A 19,902-nucleotide genomic window follows, 5' to 3' on the forward strand; every position below is an offset into this window, starting at 1 on the left:
TGCCTTACTTCCATAATTGTTAAAATATCCACCCCTAAAAGTCCATTTCCAAATCTCTTTGTTTTCCCAGTTCCTTGATTCCTGCTCGTTAGAAATAAATTCTGATCTACTTTCCTCGAGTCCAAAGTCAAAAGCTCGACACTTCCTTATTCTGATTTCCAGTTGCCACAGCTTTGGATACTCACAAGTATTTCTCTGCATTTATTTACATACATTTGCTTTCTATTCTTGTCTACACTAATCCATACAGGGATGTACAAATAATAGACATATCTTTAACTGAATCTTTACTTCACTCCTCAAACAATTCAATTTGCTGTTAGTTAGACATGACTTCACCTTTACAACTCTTTTATTAGTCATGCAAAGGAAACCATGGAAACATTTTGGCAGCTCTCAGTCTCCATGGGATAAAGTTTAGTTGGCAGCTGGGATGAATTGTCTTCTGCAAAATGCAGAATTCGGATTATTCCTGCTTTATGACAACAGTTTGTTCAGTTCATGTGCGTTTTCAAGACATTCATATACAAGTCTGTTTTTATATATTTATATTTACAGACTCATTAATATATACCTATGAGTCGGGGAGTCATAAGTTCATTATCTCACAGCATGCAACAGCACAGAAGCGGCAAGCAGCCTGCGCTTTCCAGCAGCAATCTTGTCAGTCCTACACTTTCACATATCACTGAACTGTATACTATTTCATGGCTCTCCCAATTTGAAGGTCACTACTGATTTGTTTCTCTCTCAAGACCAACAGCACTTGAGGCTGGTCTATGTCCAGACCAACAGTCGGGCAACACTATCGGGGTCCTCTTTTAGATGAAATGCTCCTGAACATGGGTACAGCGGTGTAGTGTTAAAGTTATCAGACTAGCTGTTAGAGTCTTGGCCCACTAACTTCAATCCCAAAATGGCAATTGGCATTTACATTAAGTAAAAATATGGGATTTAAAAGGCAGTTGTGAACACAATGAAACCATCTGTTTGGTTCAATAATGTCATTGGAAAAGGATATCTGCCTAATCGGACACCTGGTCTGGCCTGGGTGATACCATCACAGCTCCGGGAACCAGATTAGCTCCTGACCCTGGGTGGTGTCTGAGTGGAGCTGCACGTTCTCCCTGTGACCCTGTCCCTGCAGGAGCTCTGGTTTGTTCCACGTCCCAAAGCAGGCTAGCAGTTGAATTGACCAATGTAATTTCCCCATCATGTGTATGTGAGCGGTAGAGTCTAATTGGAGGGGGTGGGGCAAGTTGATGAGAATGTGGGGGGGGAATAATAAATGCAATTAACGTAGGAATTAGTGTGATTGGGTAGGAGAGGGTTGTCATAGACTTGATGGGCTGAAGGGCCTACAGTCATGTTATTTCTCCCTACCTCTCAGCTTCAGGTAAAGGAACTTCACCTCAGAAATCACGTCTTCTGTTATCATATAACCATATAACAATCACAGCATGGAAACAGGCCACCTCGGTCTTTCTAGTCCATGCCAAACTCTTACTCTCACCTAGTCCACCCAACCTGCACTCGGCCCATAACCCTCCATTCCTTTCCTGCCCATATATCTATCCAATTTAACTTTAAACGACAACATCAAACCTGCCTCAACCACTTCTGCTGGAAGTTCATTCCACACAGCTACCACTCTCTGAGTAAAGAAGTTCCCCCTCATGTTACCCCTAAACTTTTGCCCTTTAACTCTCAACTCATGTCCTCTTGTTTGAATCTCCCCCATTCTCAATGGAAAAAACCTATCTATGTCTACTCTATCAATCCCCCTCATAATTTTAAACACCTCTGTCAAGTCCCCCCTCAACCTTCTACACTCCAAAAAATAAAGACCTAACTTGTTCAACCTTTCTCTGTACCTTAGGAGATGAAACCCAGGCAACATTTTAGTAAATCTCCTCTGTACTCTCTCAATTTTATTGGCATCTTTCCTATAATTCTGTGACCAGAACTGTACACAATAACTGTATAATAATAATAATACAACAACTGTATCATTCATTAACATTTTCTGCACAGTGGTTATCACATTACTGGTCATAAACGGAGGTAAGACAGGGTAGACAGCTGTTTTACAAGATCTCAGACTGATGAGGCAACCAATCATACCTGAAAGGCATTGCCAAGCCCTCGGACATTGGGTGAAGCCACTTGCACCTTAACTCTGAATCAGAAATTCGGGATTCAAACACGCTCCCGAGACTGGAGTGCAAATGCCCGATTGGATAGCAAGAAATGCTACACCATGGGAGATACTTATGGTCACAGAGTCGTACAGCATGGAAACATGTCCTTCCTCCCAAATAGTCCATGCCAACAAGGTTCCCATCCAAGACAGTCCCAATTTTCAGCGTTTAGCCCACATCTCACCAAACCCTTCCTATTCATGTACTGTACCTGTTCAAGAACATTGTAAATGTTGTTAATAGATCTACCTCAACAACTTCCTCTGGCAGCTCATTCAACATACTGGGTAAAAAAGTTCTTCTTAAATTTCTCCCCCTCACCCCTCACCCCTTAAATCTATGCCTTCTTGTTCTTGATTCATCAGCCTTGAGGGAAATACTGTGTGAAATAACCCAGTCCATGCCGCTCATAATCTTATACACTCCTATGATATCACCTCTCATCCTCCTGTGCTCCAATGAATAAAAGCCCCAATCAGCTCAACCTCAACCTCACTCAGTCCTTTGAGTTCTAGAATCATCTTTATCAATCTCCTGTGTTTGGTTTTGAATGAGATATCAGACTGCTCTCTGTCGGGATGTAAAAGATTACAAGGCACAAACATGGAAAGGGTGCTATCCCTTTGCTGTTCTGGTAAAATAATTATGCTTAACCAACATTACTGGAAAGTCAATAAATTATTTGGTCTTTATTCCAAAGTTGTTTATGGAAAATAATGCTTACCTTGCAAAAGTAACAACAATTTAAAGCCATTTTTCTTGATCTGCTTCCACCATCACTCACCTGCCCCTGTCTCTCAACTCTACATCTCCCCCATTTGGTTCCATATGCCCATTATCCTTCACACCTCCTTGGTCCATCTATCACCTCCTGTCCTCTGCCTCACCACTCCCCCCCACTTCTACATATTGGCTATCTTCCCTCGGCACTCTCAGTACTGATGTCAGGTTTTGACGCAAATCATCAACAATTCCTTTCAACCCACTGATTTCCCCCAACTGTTAGTATTTGAAATGTTTTTGAAGTTTCTCACTGGCTGTTCCAGTGAAAAGCTTTAAAAAAATGCTGACTGGAATTTCTAGGGAAATGCCATAAAAGTTTGTACGCACTGAAGATCAAGTGGAAAACTTGCAGGAGATGGTGTGGTGTTGCACTGGCTGAGAAACTCGGTCAGGATGTCCTGGAATTTTAAGCATTGACTGGAAGTAAATCAAGTCAGACTGTGATGCCTTCAAAAATCAAAAATTAGCCTGTAAAACTAATTATATTTTGTAATTACAGAAACTAATTGAAAGAAAAACACAGTAGTCAGGATTCTTGTCTACTTACAAATACAAGAAAATCTACAGATGCTGGAAATCGAAAGACATGCACACACACACACACACACACACACACACACACAAACACACACGCACACACACACACACACACACACACACACACACACACACACACACACACACACACACAAACACACACGCACGCACACACACACGCACACGGAACTCAGCATGGCAGGCAGCATCTATGGGAAAGTATTCACAGTTGACGTTTCAAGCTGAGACCATTTATCAGGATCATCGGCCCAAATTGTCAACTGTTTAGTCTTTTCCATAGATGCTGCCTGGCTTGCTGATTTCCTCCAGTATTTTGTGTGTGTTACTTGTCAACTTTGTTTTTTTTCCTTTTTTTTAAGTGAGGCATTGTGGTATATGACATAATGGCATAATGCCGTGTATCATTCGCGTACTGCTTACATATAACCTGTAATGATTTATGTAAACAAAGAATGCTTAATCAAACTATATATTTACAATATCACTTGAATATTATTGAAATATTGAATACACCACACTAGTTCAATTTCAATAGTGATCCTTTTGTTTGAAGTTTTGGGATCGGATTGGTTTCTGTGGAGACTTTGACCATTGAGGAATTACTGCTGAAGTTGGTGGGGAGATAAGTGTCTGGCAAGGAGACAAGAGACAAGAGACTTTCTGATAAGTAATCCACCATTCAGTTACAAAGTTCTTTAGATAATGGTCTTCACCTAGTAACTCCTGAGAAGAAAGTCAATGCATTTCCAATGGTCACCCTCCTGGGTGTCAATCACAATTACTCAATCAACCCGTTCTACTTACTTACATTATTCGATCATGTTAAATCAATCCTAGGAGCTGGATTATTTGTTTAATCCCATGGAAAAGCAATCCTCCTCCAAAAAGTTAGTATTTTTTCCAGCCGAAAATCAGGTTTGGGATTGTACATGCTGTACTGAGTGAAAAGGACCAGTGAATCTCCTTTCGTTTACTCTTAAATATGTTTCTCAGCCACATCACCTTGAGTACTAAACAGTCTAAACATGATTTTAATGCAGACAAGCGCAAGGTCTTGCGCTTCTGTAGGACCACACTATAGGGGTGTTTGCACTCCCTAGATTTTATTCTTAAGCTTTGAGAGCTGGTTTTAATTATTGTTCCTTTACTTTAAGTATGTAATGGATTTTACTCAATTTTTTAAACAAATATACATCTATGATTTACACAGTGAACAGCAGGGCACTGAGGAGTGCGGTAGAACAAAGGGATCTGGGAATGCAGGTACATAATTCATTGAAAGTGGGTTGTAAAGAAAGCTTTTAGCACATTGGCCTTCATAAATCGGTGTATTGGGTACAGAAGCTGGGGTGTTATGTTGAAGGTGTGTAAGACATTAGTGAGATATAATTTGACGTATTGTGTGCTGTTTTGTTCATCTACCTACAGGAAAGATGTAATCAAGGTTGAAAGAATACAGAGAAAATTTACAAAGATGTTGCCAGTTCTGGAGGACCTGAGTTATAAGGAAAGATTGAATATATTAGGATTGTGTTCTTTAGAACATGGAAGATTGAGAGGAAATTTGATGGAGGTATACAATATTACGAGGGATAGAGGTGAGAAGTCCAAGGGGAACATGAGGGGAAACTTCTTCACACAGAGGGTTGTGAGAGTGTGGAATGAGCTAACAACACAAGGGGTACGTGCGAGCTCGATTTCAACGTTTAAGAGAAGTTTGGATAGGGACATGGATAATAGGGATATTGAGGGCTATGATCCCAGTGCAGGTCGATGGGAGTAGGCAGTTTACATGGCTTTGGCATGGTCAAGACCCTGTTACTGTGTTGTACTTCTACGTTAGTATGATTCGTATGTAATAACAGGCAGTAAGTGACACCAGTATGGGCAGTACACAAACTAATACTCATCTCAAACACACAAGCAGGAAACAAGTTCTAACGATCAGAAATCTCACAGAAATAAAGAGTAATTTTATATGCAGACATCCCACCCTGCAAAAACTCATTTCAGGGAGGTAGCATCATCAATTTGCGGGAGACTTCCAGGAGAGGTGGGATGTCTGCAATAGGGTAGCTCCTTAGCAGCCGGCCAGCTAGTTTAAATAACGTTAGCTATGCTAATGAACGAATGACACCTGTTAAACTCACCTCAACACGTCTTTTACAGTCTTAACCCACCATGGGCAATAGAAAAGTCACTGTTGCAAACAGTGCAGCGAGCAACACTGTCATTATTTTGACCCCTATTAGGCAGAGGTACACTTTAGTGTAGTCTGGGGTGACGTACGTTTTATATTTTTTTTTGGAACACTCTGCCATGGCGCGCTCTCGCTTGCTTTCTCTCTTGCTCTCTCGTGCTCCCTCTCGCTCACTTGCTTGCTCTCTCGTGCTCTCTCTCACTCTCTCGCTCGCTCACTCTCACTTGCTTGCTCTGTCGCGCTCTCTCTTGCTTTCTTTCGCTCGCTCTCAAAAAAATTGATTTCCGTGTTATTGTATATAATTTGCGGGCATCAGGGAGGCACTATTCATATGCAGGAGACTCCGGGAATTTCCGGGAGAGGTGGGATGTCTGTATATGCCACGTTCATCAAAACATTGAAGCATACATTAAAATGCGCCATTTGCTTCAATGACCAACACAGTCTGAGTATGTGCTGGGGGCAGCACACCAGTGTCGCCATGCTTCCAGTGCCAATACAGCATGCCCACAACTCACTAACCCTAACCTGTACTTCTTTAGAATGAGGGAGGAAACTGGAGCAGCCAGAGGAAACACATGTGGTCATGGGAATAGCATCCAAGCTCCTTACAAAGAGTAGCAGTAATTGAACCCTGAACCAATGAAGGATTGGATCACTGATCACCAGGTTTTGGCATGGGGCATGGATGTGGACACATTGCCCATTATTCCAGCACAGAGACAGAATGTAGGAACAGGCAAACATAAAGGCTCGCATTTGCCCAATACAAATCAACCTTGTATTCCTTGTGGACGCAGAGATCTTTCCTCCAGTGGCACCACAACCACTAGGCCCGGATTGTCAGCAGTGATGAGAGGGGCAGAGAAACGGTGAGTCAGCACCACAGGGGAGGAAGATTTAGACTTCAGTCAGGATCCCTATCGGCTGCAGTCACTATTGGCTGCAATGGAACAGAGAGGATAGGGAATTAACTGGCTGGGAGCATATCACAGGAGCCCAAAGGAGATGGTTAGAAAAGGGTGAACGAAACTCCCAGAGGCAAACTACCTACAAAAAAATTCAGCCATCTAGCTCCCTGACACAGACCAAATAAGGCAGTTTCTCTTTCCTCAGCACGCCTTGCTAGTCCTGCTTGGGATGACGGACTATGCACTTCAGGGCCACAGCCCTGAGCAAATAGTTTTCAAATGATTAATGATCATCCATACATTGAGTGGAACTTGATCGATGGCACAGTCCCAGATGCTCTTGTATGCAACTGCATCGTACACGCAAACCAGAATGATAAATACAATCATTTTTAAAATTTTAAATGTGTCCTTTATTTTTAGTCATCAAGTTACACAACCACAAAAACAGTCCGTTCGGTGCCAGCCTTGCCCTTGCCATTCCTGTACTAATCCCATTTACCCAGATTATTTCTGACTCACCTTCCATGTCTGTATCACATTTCACCACCTGCATCCAATCACCCTGTGACCGACCAATGTCGTGCATTCCTCGGTTAGAGCCCCCTTTGCTCTGTCCATCCCAGCCCCTGGTTCACCCTGCACAATCTGCTAGGCTTTCACCCTCTTTCTTTTTACAAAATACCCTTATTACAAATACAATACATCCTGTGTTCGTCCATCGTCGACTTCGATGAGGACCTCGACACCATTATGATGGTGTTGAGACTAGCGCGTGATTTGGATTTAAGTGAGGGAGAGTTGCGCAGTGCCAACCTCACTCTCTCTTCCCAATTCCCATCTGGATCCAGTGGCAAGACAGACTCGAGGCGGCTGGAGATGGGACTAGGCGCAGATGACCAGAACGTCTTCTGTGTCTTGTCCTGCTCTACACGTTCCACGACGCTTGCAGAGACCGCCTTCTTAACTGTTGACCTTCCATTGGTCTCGTCCGCTCAATCCGCCGGAGTCTGTCTTCACATGCTGGGATAGACAACTCCCTGTCTCACCAAGGGTTTGAGACCCGTCGGCTACCCTCACCTGGTTTAGCCGGCTTGTTGAAGCCGTCGCCCGGGGTGTGGCCGCTGTCGCATGCAAACAACTACGAGGAGCCACAGGTGAGAGCTGAGTACCAGGTGGGGACCAAAGGTGGACAAGCCGCCTTGAAAAGGACGCGACATGCTCCCCCACCAGAGGTGCTACCCCTCCCTGCATGACTACATTCTACATGACTACAAATAGACATATGCAAGTCAGTGACTAACAGATTTACTAGATGAACTAAATTAAACTAAAATGTTCCCATCTCTCTCAAGGATGGCGCTAATCCCCAGTGTCCGATGGTCCCAAAATGCCTCAATGGTACTCATGTTCACTCTCAACAGTTATCTGGGCACAGATATACCCCCTAAACATTGCCAGGTCATCCACCCAGCAGAACCCTCTGCCAGCCACTTCCAGGACCCACAGGTAGCTATTTCAGTCACCCCCAGGAGCCCCTTCACCCTCACGGATCCATTCTACCATATGTTTTCCAGGTCCATTTCATTTCCAGCCTGCCCTCTCGCTCTCAGATCTGCCTAAGCTCCACTCTGCTTCATAATGCCTAATCTATTTGTGGTCATACTGCTGTCTCTGCGATCCTCCCTGCTGCCCACTAACCCTGTGCCATACATGTGGTTCATTCTGTCTTTTCAACCCACTCAAGATTCACCTAACTTGGTGTGCCGGCTCATCGCCCTGCACTTCTTTACAGTTCGCGTCCATTTCCAGTCAACCTGTGGCTGATTAATGCTGTGTGTTCCTTGGTTAGTAGCCCCTTCTCTCTGTGCACCCTACATGGTCTGCCAGGTCATCACCCTTTCAGGTCTGCTGGACTCATATCCTGTCCTCTCCCATTCAGGTCTTTAATATCCCCTACAGCCCATTTGTCCTCTCCCTTTCATTTATGTTTCATCACCAAAATCCTGGGCCTTTGAAACATCTTTTTTCCTCTCTCCACAGGTGGTGACTGAAATCTGAGCTTACTTTTGTTTTACTTCAGACTCTCCACTCGGTATCTCGCTGTCATTCGCTGAGCAACATACAGGAGTGGTGAATCTATGACACATGTCCAAGATATCACACCAAGAAAAATCTTGCCAGCCCATGACATGTAATGCCACCCCTCAATACTTTAAACTGCACCCATAATAAAAAGATACAGGATAATTATCTTTACTGCTGAATGAAGCAGTAAATGAATTTAACAACCCAGGAGCAGTAAGATGTTTTCACAGGAAACGTCTCATCCTGGCTTAGTGCCAGCCAGACGGTTTCGAGAACACGTAATGTTGGATGAAACTTTTTGAAATCCTCACACACCTGGTGTACACATCAGTATTCGGCTATTAAATGGGTTTAATAACAATACTATTTAGAAATGTTACTTATCAATTCCCCTTTCAAAAGATTAATATTAATAACTTTTGAACAGATTTTCTAAAATGCTTCATATTTTTCAGACTGTCCCTGTTACACATTTATTAACAGTAATACAATGAATACACGTGAACAAACAGCAGGGCTCATCCTTTCTTCTTAAAAAAGTCCAAAACATCTTCACTGTCGAAGATGCATGCTAAGGTGTTTCATTATGACATTCTCACACTGATGTTCATTTCTTCATCACCTAGAAAACAACTTGTAAAGAAATTTTGTTGTTTCACAATTTTCAGTCCTCAGAAACAATCTCGCCTTTACTTATTGAGGCATCTTCGAAACCTTAGACAGCAGCAGAGTTCAGTCAGAAATCCACATTATGTCACCCATCCAAATTGTTTCTTTGTAGCTAGTAAGTGTAGCAAGCAGGCAATAAGGAAGAAAAGGAAGGTGCTGTGATACAATTACTGAACACTTGCTACAACCCTGGTCGTTCCAAAACACAAAGCAAATGAAAATGTTTTTTTGGGTACACATGTAGTAATATAGGAAATATATAGTTATTTTGAACATAGCAGGATTTCACTGACTAGTGCCATAAGAATGCCTAATGGAATTTAAGTGAGGGATGAGGAATTAGTACAGGTCAAAACACCCAGAGAACTCAAATGCTTTTTTTAGAATAAGAATCAGAATCAGAATCAGGTTTATTATCAGCAGCACGTGATGTGAAATTTGTTAACTTAGCAGCAGCAGTTCAATGCAATACATAATCTAGCAGAGAGAGAACAAAAAATAAATAAAATGATAATTAAAAAAAACAAGTAAATCAATATATTGAATAGAATACAAAAAAAATGTGCGAAAAAGTGAGGCAGTGTCCAAAGATTCAATGTCCATTTAGGAATTAAATGGCAGAGGGGAAGAACCTGAATTGCTGAGTGTGTTTCTGTGCAACTGAAAGGTCTGATGTTGCTTTAATATAAAGCCTCATTTGAAAGATTCTCTCTTTCTGGTTGAGTGCATGAAAGTATTAGTTGAGATATTCTGAACTCAAACCAGGATTCAAACCTATAATTTTCTGACTAGGAGGTGAGAAAGGTACTGACTGAATAAAACCTGAAATCATGCTAACTTCCATCTTTTTTTGTTGCATTCTTGTGAAAACTTCACAAGACATCATCTCTGTTCAACAAATCCCATCATCATATTCTTTCAGCATATATAATCCTCAGGATTTCTTCTTCGAGCAACATAACTATTTGCCTGTATTCTGAAGATTGTGCAAAATCAAAGACCTGTTTAAATATTATTTTTCACCATCACACATGGCTGGCTATATTTAACAAGCCTCAGCTTGCTAAATCCACTTTATTCTGGCCAGACCAAGACTTTTTGCTGTATAATCTCGGTTCCTTAAACCAGTGGCAATGAATGCTCATTTCCTATGGTGACTGTCTACTTACACACGTGTCCCGCTGAATGCACTGAAGGATTCGCTTTGCCGGCACCAGGAAATCAATCAGACAGCGGAGTCCGTCCCCTCGGTATGACTTCTCCACCACGTGGAACAGTTGCCACAGGACAGTGGCTGCAGTGACTTCAAATGGTGGGTAAAGAGCTGAAAGTGTGTTCTGTATGTAGGCGTCAAGGGATTCCGAGTCCTACAGAAGGTATAAACAGAAGCAAGTGTTCACTCCACCTGCATTTTCAAAAAGGCTTTGAAAGTAATAAAACCATTTACAAAATATTTTAATTTTTGGGAAGATATATAATGAAGGAGCTGCAAGCTGTAAACTAACCAAAGCAACTTGCAGTCAATAAGATATTTTGAAAGCCTTGTTACAGTTCTGATGTTTAAAAAAAACAGAGCAGTTAATTTGCATGGAGATAGCATCCAAAGACAATAAAATTCTCATAAGGTTGGTTAAAGGATAAATATTTAACTTACACAACAGGGAGAAATCCTAAACTGTTAAAAGAAGTCTAACAGAAGTGAGAATCAAATAAACTGCTTATGCTGGAAATCTAAAACAAAAACAGAAAAAGATGGAAATTCTCAACAGGACAGGCAGCATCTAATGGAAAGAGAAGCAGAGTCAATATTTCAGGTCAGACAGGCTTTGTCAGTACTTTGTTGGTTAGCTTTCTGATGAAGGGTTTCCAGCATGAAACTTTGATACCGTTTCTCTTCCCACCAGCGCAGCCTGACCGGAGGAGTATTTCCAACAGTTTCTGGTTTTGTTTTATGTCTCTTCTATTACAAGCTGTGAAGCAAAGTTGTACAGTAAAGGAAACTGAGCATTCAGCAGCCGTCATGTTTTCTTGCCTCTGGGAGCAACAGAGATCTTTAAAACTATGCAGACCTTTCAAAGGTAAAAAAAATAAAGCAATATCTACTAGTGGGGCCAGAACAAAACTGTGTTTAAAGGCATTAGCTAATAAAGTCTAACAGGAACTGGAGAATGGTGTCCAGAACAGGAATGGAGAATATTGTTTAACTCACTGGAAGTACAGATCCCAAAGATTTGTTGAAGTCAGTAGTATTGATGCATGCAAGAGGAAGGCAAATAAATCATTAAGGAAAAGAAGATGAGTTCTACTGATGGATTAGGTTGTGCTACATTAGGAAGTGAGATTTTTGAAATGCATAAACAAATTGGATCAAAAAGGCCTCTGTGCCATAATTCTATAACCTTTCATATAAGTCAATAAATGATGAGAATGTACAGCCCTAAGCATTGCTTTTAGTCGCAAATTTCATTCTATTGCAGCAATTAGAAATTTTCCCTACAATTCCTTATGGGCATGCATAATGAATGACTCTTAGACCCTTGGCAAGGCATGAGTGAGCCTGTGCCAAGACAATGCTATCCAGTGGCATGAAAAATATTCCTGAGGCCTGGCATTGTCCTTCCTGATAAAATCTGGTGGGAAAGGCATGGCACTTGTAGCAGGAAAGCAAGCAATTGAATTCATAATCACACAACAATGGAATTCATATTGTGAAGAAAAGAGGTGTTTTTATTTAATATATTTGTTCCATGAACTACTAAAGATTCCTTTCTCTATCAATAAATAATCAAGGGATCATTTGTCTGAGTGTACTTGCTGCAAGATTATTTCATATTTTTCCCATTTCTATATTGCACATCCCATAACACACAAATCCATTCATAAACTGGATGTTTATACTTCGCTACAGGAATGACTTAAGGTTGTCATAGCCAGGGTGGTAGTGGGGATAAGCTCCCACTACCTATAAAGTGCTCCAAATGGCATGCATCTCTAACAGCCTCTGACAACAAGTCCAACTCGTGGCCTTCATGCGTGGCTTAGCTATTAGGCCCAGTGGAACTGATGCTACTGAGAAGAGAAAGGTCAAAGGTGGACTAATGGCTCCTCAAAACCAGTTGCTTCGGGCAGGTGGGGCTCGTCAGCCTTGGACAGCAGCCCGCCTAGGAGAAGGAAAACTCTGATTTTAAGCCTCCGCTGCATGCAGCCATACCCAACCATGGGAAAGGCTTCAGGAGTAAACCCCGAGGAAGAGATCCGGAGCCGGGTTCACTAAGGCAGTTTGATGTTGTTTACAACTTCACTCTGGCAACCTCTGCAACGACACTGATGCCAAGCTGTATCGGTGCTTGCCCTTCTCCTGGACTAGATCAGTGACGTGGAGAATGGGAACCCGCTGCATGGGCAACAGCCGGTTCTTCAAATCTTCCCGCCTAGGCTTGTGCCCTGGAGAGGACACAGTCCACCAGAGGTGCAAACCCATGATTCCCTGGAATCAACAGCTGCCTACCATTGGGATGATTAAAATACTAATTTGTGCAGTGCCCTGTTCTGACATGGTGGCACTGTGATCTCAGATTTTAAGGCTCACTGCTTCTTTTCTGTTACACTTTACACCCAAACTAGAAAACAATAGATTCAAGTCCCATACGGGGAACATCAGCAGAAGATCAGAGACAGGTTTAATATCACCACTACTGCATGCGTCGTGAAATGTGTTAATTTTTCGGCAGCAGTACAATGAAATACATGATAAATAAACATAGAGGAAGAAAACTGAATTACAGTAAGTATATTTGTCTATCAAATAGTCAAGTTAAAAATTAGTGCAAAAAAACAGGAATAAGAAGATTGTGAGGTCGTGTTCGTGGATTCAAGGTCCATTTAGAAATCGGATGGCAGAGGAGAAGAAATTGTTTCTGAATCACTGAGCATGTGCCTTCAGGCTTCTGTACCTCCTTCCTGACAATAACGATGAGAACAAGGTATGTCCTGGGTGGTGGGCATCCTCAATGACAGACACCACCTTCCTAAGTCACCGCTCCTTGGAGATGTCTTGGATACTACAGAGGCTAGTGCCCATGATGGAGCTGACTGATCTTACGAGTTTCTGCAACTTAATTCGATCTTGTTCAGTAGACCCCGCCCCCCAAATCAAATGGAGATGCAGCCAGTCAGAATGCTCTCCATAGTATATTTGTAGAAGTTTTGAGTATTTTAGTTGACAAAGCAAATCTCTTCAAACTCAGAATAAACTATTGCTGCTGCCTTGCCTTTTTTATAGCTGCATTAATATTTTTTGCATCCAAGTTTGGTCCTCAGAGATACTGACACCTAGGAACTTGAAATTTCTCACACTCTGCAGTTCTGATCCCTCTATGAGGATTGGTTTGTGTCCCTCATCTTATACTTTCTGAAGTCCACAATCGCCTCTTTGGTCTTGCTGCCATTGAACACAGGGTTGTTGATGCACTAAGTGGTACATCTCATTCCTGTACACCCTTTCATCACCATCTGAAATTCTGTCAGCTATGGTTATATCATCTGAGCTATGCCTAGCCGCATAGTCATGGGTATAGAGAGAGTAGAGCAATGGGCTAAGGACATATCCCTGTGGTGAGCCATTGTTGATTGTCAGTGAAGTAGATAAGTTATTTCCAATCCACACAGATTATGGTCTGCTGTTTAGGATCCAGTTACTCAGGGATGTATAGAGACCTAGGTTCTGTAGCTTTTTGATCAGGACTGTGGGAATGACGGTCTTAAGTGCTAACCTACAGTCGATAAGCAGCATCCTGACATACATATTTGTATTGTCCAGGTGATCCAAGGACCATTGAGATCATATCTGCTGTAGATATGGTGATAGGCAAAATGCAGTGGATCCAGGTCCTTCCTGAGACAGGTGTTGACTCTAGCCATGACCCACCTCTCAAGCATTTCATCACCACAGAAATGAGTACTATTGGACAACAGACGTTAAGACAGCTCATGCTGCTCTTCTTGGGCACTTGTATAACTGCTGACCTTTTGAAGGAGGTGGGAACCTCCGACTGTAGCAGTGAGAGATTGAAGATATCTTTGAATACTCCCAGCAGTTGGCTGGCATGGGTTTTCAGAGCCTTACCAGGTACCCCATTGGGCCCTGCCACCTTTGCAAGGGTTCACCCTCTTGAAAGCAAGACACAGAACCGTGAGATAAAAACAACTGTATGTAGGCACTGACCTGCAACAAACTCTGGACACACTAGAAATCTGAAATAAAAGAGAATGCTGGAAATACTCAACATGTGGGATCCCATTGGAGAAATTACAGAGAAGTTACAGAGAAACTTGTTGTAATGCATGGTTATTTGAGTTACTGTCACCTCCCTGTCAGCTTGACCCAGTCTGGCCATCCTCCTCTGACCTCTCTCATTAACAAGGCATTTTTACCCACAGAACCGCCACTCACTGGATTTTTTTTTTTTGTTTTTCACACCATTCTCTGTAAAGACTTTAGATCATTGTGCATGAGAATCCCAGGAGATCAGCAGTGTCTGAGGTACTCAGATCACCCCTTCTAGCACTAATAATCATTCCACGATCAAAGTCACTTAGATCATATTACTTCTCCATTCTAGTGCTTGGTCTGAATAACAGCTGAACCTCTTGACCATGCCTTCATGCTTTTATGCACTGAGTTGCAGCCATATGATTGACTGATTAGAAATTTGCATTAGCAAGCAGATGTACAGATGTACCGAATATAGTGGCCACTGAATGTATGTTCGCTTCTAGTCTCATCTGTACTCCTCCTATACAAAGCAAAGGTCACTTTTATTTCCATTTTCCACCCCATGAGCTTCCACATACAGGATCATCCTTGGTATTTTCCTCAATGTGAATCCACCAGCAGACACATCTCGCTTCAAGCATTCACTCTCTAACTGACTGACACTGACACACACCCTCCTTACCCCTACAGCGTCCCAGTGGGAAAAACCACCTGTTTTTCCACCTCTTCCCTCCCCATCATCTGAAGGCTCACACATTTACACCAGGGAAACAGCCTTTTGGCTTCAGTGACCCAGGTTCAAACCCAACCCGTAGCGCTGGTTCTGCGGAGATAGCACATTCTCCACGTGATCACGTAGGCCACCCCGAGGTACTCTGGTTTCATCCTGCAAGCAAAAGATGCACACCCTGGCAGATTAGGAAGCCTCTATAAATTATCCTTGATGTGGAGGTTATTTGTAAAGTCTGGTGAGGGGAGGGAATAAATGAAATCAGTGCAGGACTACTGTAACTCGATAGTCAGTGTGGATTCAGTGGGCAAAGCCATATGACTATGGCTTTGTAGATCATGTCCGTTCAGTCCATATGGGTAACTCTTGAGCTTCCAGTGCATTTACTCCTATTCTCCATCCCACTCCCTCTCTAACCTCCTTGACCTCTGACACTGTTCCTAAGGTCAGAGTTCCCACCACTTTCTGCAAGGAGTTTATACATCCTCCTCCTGAAGGCGTAGATTTTCCCCGGGTGCTCCGGTTTCCTCCCAATGTCCAACGACCTGTCAGGTAGGTTAATTTGTCATTTTAAGTTGTCCCGTGATTAGGCTTAGGGTTAAATCGGGGATTGCTGGACTGCGCGGCTCAAAGGGCTGGAGGGCCCTGTTTAGAGCTGTATCTCAATAAATAAAAATAAAAAGATCAATGTAAGCTTAAGGAATAACATCTCAACTTTTGCAAAGGCACACTACAGGCCAGTTCTAATAAAATATCACCAACTTGTAATATTAACTCTGTATTCTCTCTGCAGACATGGGCTGACCTGTTGGGTATTTCCAGCATTCTCATTTATTTCAGATTACAGCAGCTGCATTCTTGTACCTTCCAATCCTGACTGACTTATTTTCTTCGTGATCTTCACTAAGTTTCAAGTATTGACCAGCAGGGAATTCAGGAATGAACTTGCAGGGAATGCCCATAACTTGAATTGCAGACACCTGACCTCTCAAGTCCATTTTGTTATATGTACTACATTGCTCTTCATGCTCTTCGTGGAATTGCAGATAAAGAAAACTTTCAACCTCCGACATGCAACATTGTGGGTTAATCTGAACTCAGATTACACTTCCACTGGTAATCGTGACCCCATACACAATGAAAACGAGGCCTACTGCTCTGCCCAGCAACCCACCTATTTAACATTAGCCTAATCACAGGACAATTTACAATGACCAGTGAAGCTACTAACTGGTGCGTCATTGGACTGTGAAAGGAAACCCACACGTTCACATGGAGGAGTGTACAAACTCCTTAGAGGCAGCATCGGAATTGAATTCCGAGCTCCAACGCGCCGAGCTGTAACAGTGCCATGCGAACCGCTATGCTACCTTTGCCCGCAACCATGAGCATTTGTTGTATAGATACAGCGCAAGACAGGATTTTCTGGTTCAACAAGCTGCACCAGCCACCAACCCATCTATTTAACACTTGCCTATAGCAGGACAATTTACAATGCACCGTTGTGTGGTACGGAATCTGCAAGGCATTGAACCACAAGACCTTACAAATGACAGCAAAACACAGTGGTTCTCCCTCTCCCTTATTTGTGACATTTACCAGGAGCATTGCAAACGAAGGGCCTGAGGCATTGCTCAGGATCTCTATCACCCAACCCACAATCTCCTTGACCTACTACCATCTGGAAGGAGGTACAGAAACATCAGGACGATGACTGCCACACTGGGTAACAGCTTTTTCCCTCAGGCTAAGAAATTAATGAATACCCTGTCACTAGTGCTGTGCACTACATGCATTTCAAATTACATTATGGCAATATTTTGTTTTATGTATTGTGTGTGGTATATGTTTTGTGGTTGCACTGTTGTCCAGAGGGATGTCTACACACACGCATACAGAGTCAGGTGACAATAAATTCAAACTTTCAAGATTCAAGATTCAAAAAACTTTATTGTCATTCTAACCGTACATCAGCTCTGCAGGGCAGAATGAGACAGCGTTTCTCAGGGGCAGTGCAATCATAACATAACAAACGCAAAACTAAATAATAAACATAACAATAAATAGTAAAACACAACAGCCACATGTCAGTTAAAATCAGTTATAAGCGTCCAGTGCAAGTTAAAAGTGTCCAAAGCAGAGTCAGGTGGAGCAGCTATTTAGCAGTCTGACTGCCTGTGGGAGCGAGATGTTTAGTAGCCTTGTGGTTTTAGTTTTGATGCTCCTGTAACGTTTGCCTGATGGCAGAAGAACAGTTCATGGAGAGTTCATGGAGAGGGGGTGAGGGTTCTTTGATGATGTACCATGTCTTCTGGAGGCATCGACTCTGACAGAGGTCTTGGACGGAAGGTAGGGAGACCCCAATAACCTTCTCTGCTCCCCTAACCACCCTCTGCAAGGCTTTTTTGTCGACAGCACTGCAGCTGGAGTACCAGTTTGTGATGCAAAAGGTCAGCACACTCTCAACCACGCCTCTGTAGAATGTAGTTAAGATGTTAGTGGGGAGTGATGCTTGTTTAAGCTTCCTCAGAAAGTGCAATCTCTGCTGGGCTTATGTACTAATACTCTGTAAGGTTTCACTGCTAATGTAATGGCCCTCTGTATTGTTTCACTGCCAAGGTAGTGGTTTCCCTGTAGCAGCAATGTTTGGGTTATGACGAGAGGTAATGGGGCCTTTGGAATGTATGTTAGCCAATGAGAGGCATGTTGTTCCTTCTTGTGGGTCTGGGAGCAGGGATTTCACAGTCTTTTGTCGGCGAGAGATGAAGAGAGAAAACATGAATGAAGAGAGTTGGTAGACCGTTTGAACGGATTGGACTAGGAGTGAGGGTCCGAAGGTCGGCAACGGTCAGAGGTCGATGGGAGACGACTGGACGAGATCGTGAACTCCAACGTGCGCATTAGACAGTTTCATTAAAATGGGCCCTTCTTTTCTTTTTGTTTTCTTTACTAACCCTATAGTCAGATTAAGATTTATAAAGTTCACTCGTTTAATTGTAAATGGTGTACTACCTGATATTTTGCAGTTTGGATTTGTAACCGGGCAACACACCACACAGCATCCACACGAACAAGATTTCCCAGTTTGGCTGGGCGAGAGGCTGTCTTCCCTGAGACAAGCATGTGCTAGCTGAACCTAAGGTTTACACTTGAATGACCAAATAACCTACAAACCGATATGTCTTTGGAATGTGGGAGGAAACTGGAGCACCCGGAGGAAACCCCCACACAATCATAGGGAGGATGTACAAACTCCTTACAGACAGCGGCAGGAATGAAACTCTGAACTCCAGAATGCCTCAGGCTGTAACAGTGACACTCTTAACTGCTACACCACCATTTCATGTACTCATTTGGCTCTTGGGCTATATAGAAAAGGAATAGACCAATCAGAGAGCTCTTTGCATCCGGTTCAATGTTCTAACTTTAAAAAAATTTAAACAATTATGACAACACATTGAAATATTTCCAAAGAAACTCATAGGCACCCAAACTCATTCCATCACTTTCCATTCCCATCTGATTACACCCATGTTTCCTTTCAAGGACTCAAATCTAAGGAACAGGGCACACAACATAGAAACTCATTGAGTGCACCTCAATAATACTGCAGTACAAAAGTCAGCTACTGCCACTACTTATCACTTCCTTTCATGCTAACCTTCTATTCCTTTCTCCCTCACGTATTTGTCAACCTCCCCTTCATCCAAGTGACCCAATCAACAATACCTCATTACATGTTCAATAAACCTCCCTAACTTGCAAATCTATCTCAATTTCAGGAAATATGTTTATGTAACACTGCAAAGGACGTTATTGAACCCTGACTAATTGCATACTGCAGAATTTCTATATTTCACCAGCACCTTATTTTTCTAATAAATTTTTATATATACAAATAACATCTACCTACTATGATGAATTATAGTGACATGTCAGTCCTGATATTACTACCACTAATGCTCTGAAGAGAAACACATTCTCTTGCCAACACCACTAACATTAAATACTTCTCTTCTTAACTTCTATTTGGTTAGACAGGAAAAGTATCAACGCCAGTCTGTGAGAAAGGAAAGGCTTGTTATGAGATGGTACTTCTGCTAACCTCAGAATATCAGATTCAAAAGAGTGTTCCACTTGCATCTTCCGATGAACCATGAAGGCACAAACAGCCTCATGGTGTTTCTCAAAGTAGGGGATTCATAGGGAGTCCTAAACAGCAGCTGCAAAAACTTGTATCCGATGACCATCTACCTCATCATCTAAAGGCATAGAGGCGATGGCCATCACCACCACTTTATGAAAGCGTTTGCTACATCTCTAGACAAGTGATAGGATGCAAGTTTTGTTAGTAATGAAAGCAACACAGGGATTGGAGGGGGCCATCCAGACACATCGACCTGCTCCACCCTGAATAAAATCATGGCTGATAATGCACCTCATGGAAATTCATACAGTTCTTCTCCACACATTTCAATAGCCCCATC

The 19,902-nt window shown here is 42.5% G+C and overlaps 1 protein-coding gene across 10 annotated transcripts in view; it reads right to left on the minus strand.

Annotated features, from left to right (window-relative positions):
- The window catches only part of zgc:158766 (uncharacterized protein LOC100009641 homolog), a 357,736-nt gene that overhangs the window by 68,136 nt on the left and 269,698 nt on the right, over nucleotides 1-19,902 (minus strand). For 7 of the 10 annotated variants that reach the window (XM_063069726.1, XM_063069725.1, XM_063069719.1 and 4 more), the window contains one exon: nucleotides 10,580-10,777. The exons of the other annotated variants lie outside the window; for them this stretch is intronic. Coding sequence is in view for 5 of the 7 variants with exons in the window: in XM_063069719.1 (XP_062925789.1) it covers nucleotides 10,580-10,777 (198 nt within the window). In the remaining 2 variants the exon portion in view is untranslated. The remainder of the gene's footprint in view (nucleotides 1-10,579; nucleotides 10,778-19,902) is intronic. 10 annotated transcript variants of the gene reach the window in all.

The sequence above is a fragment of the Mobula hypostoma genome, chromosome 17 (assembly GCF_963921235.1).
Source record: "Mobula hypostoma chromosome 17, sMobHyp1.1, whole genome shotgun sequence".
Classification (NCBI taxonomy): Eukaryota; Metazoa; Chordata; class Chondrichthyes; order Myliobatiformes; family Myliobatidae; genus Mobula; species Mobula hypostoma.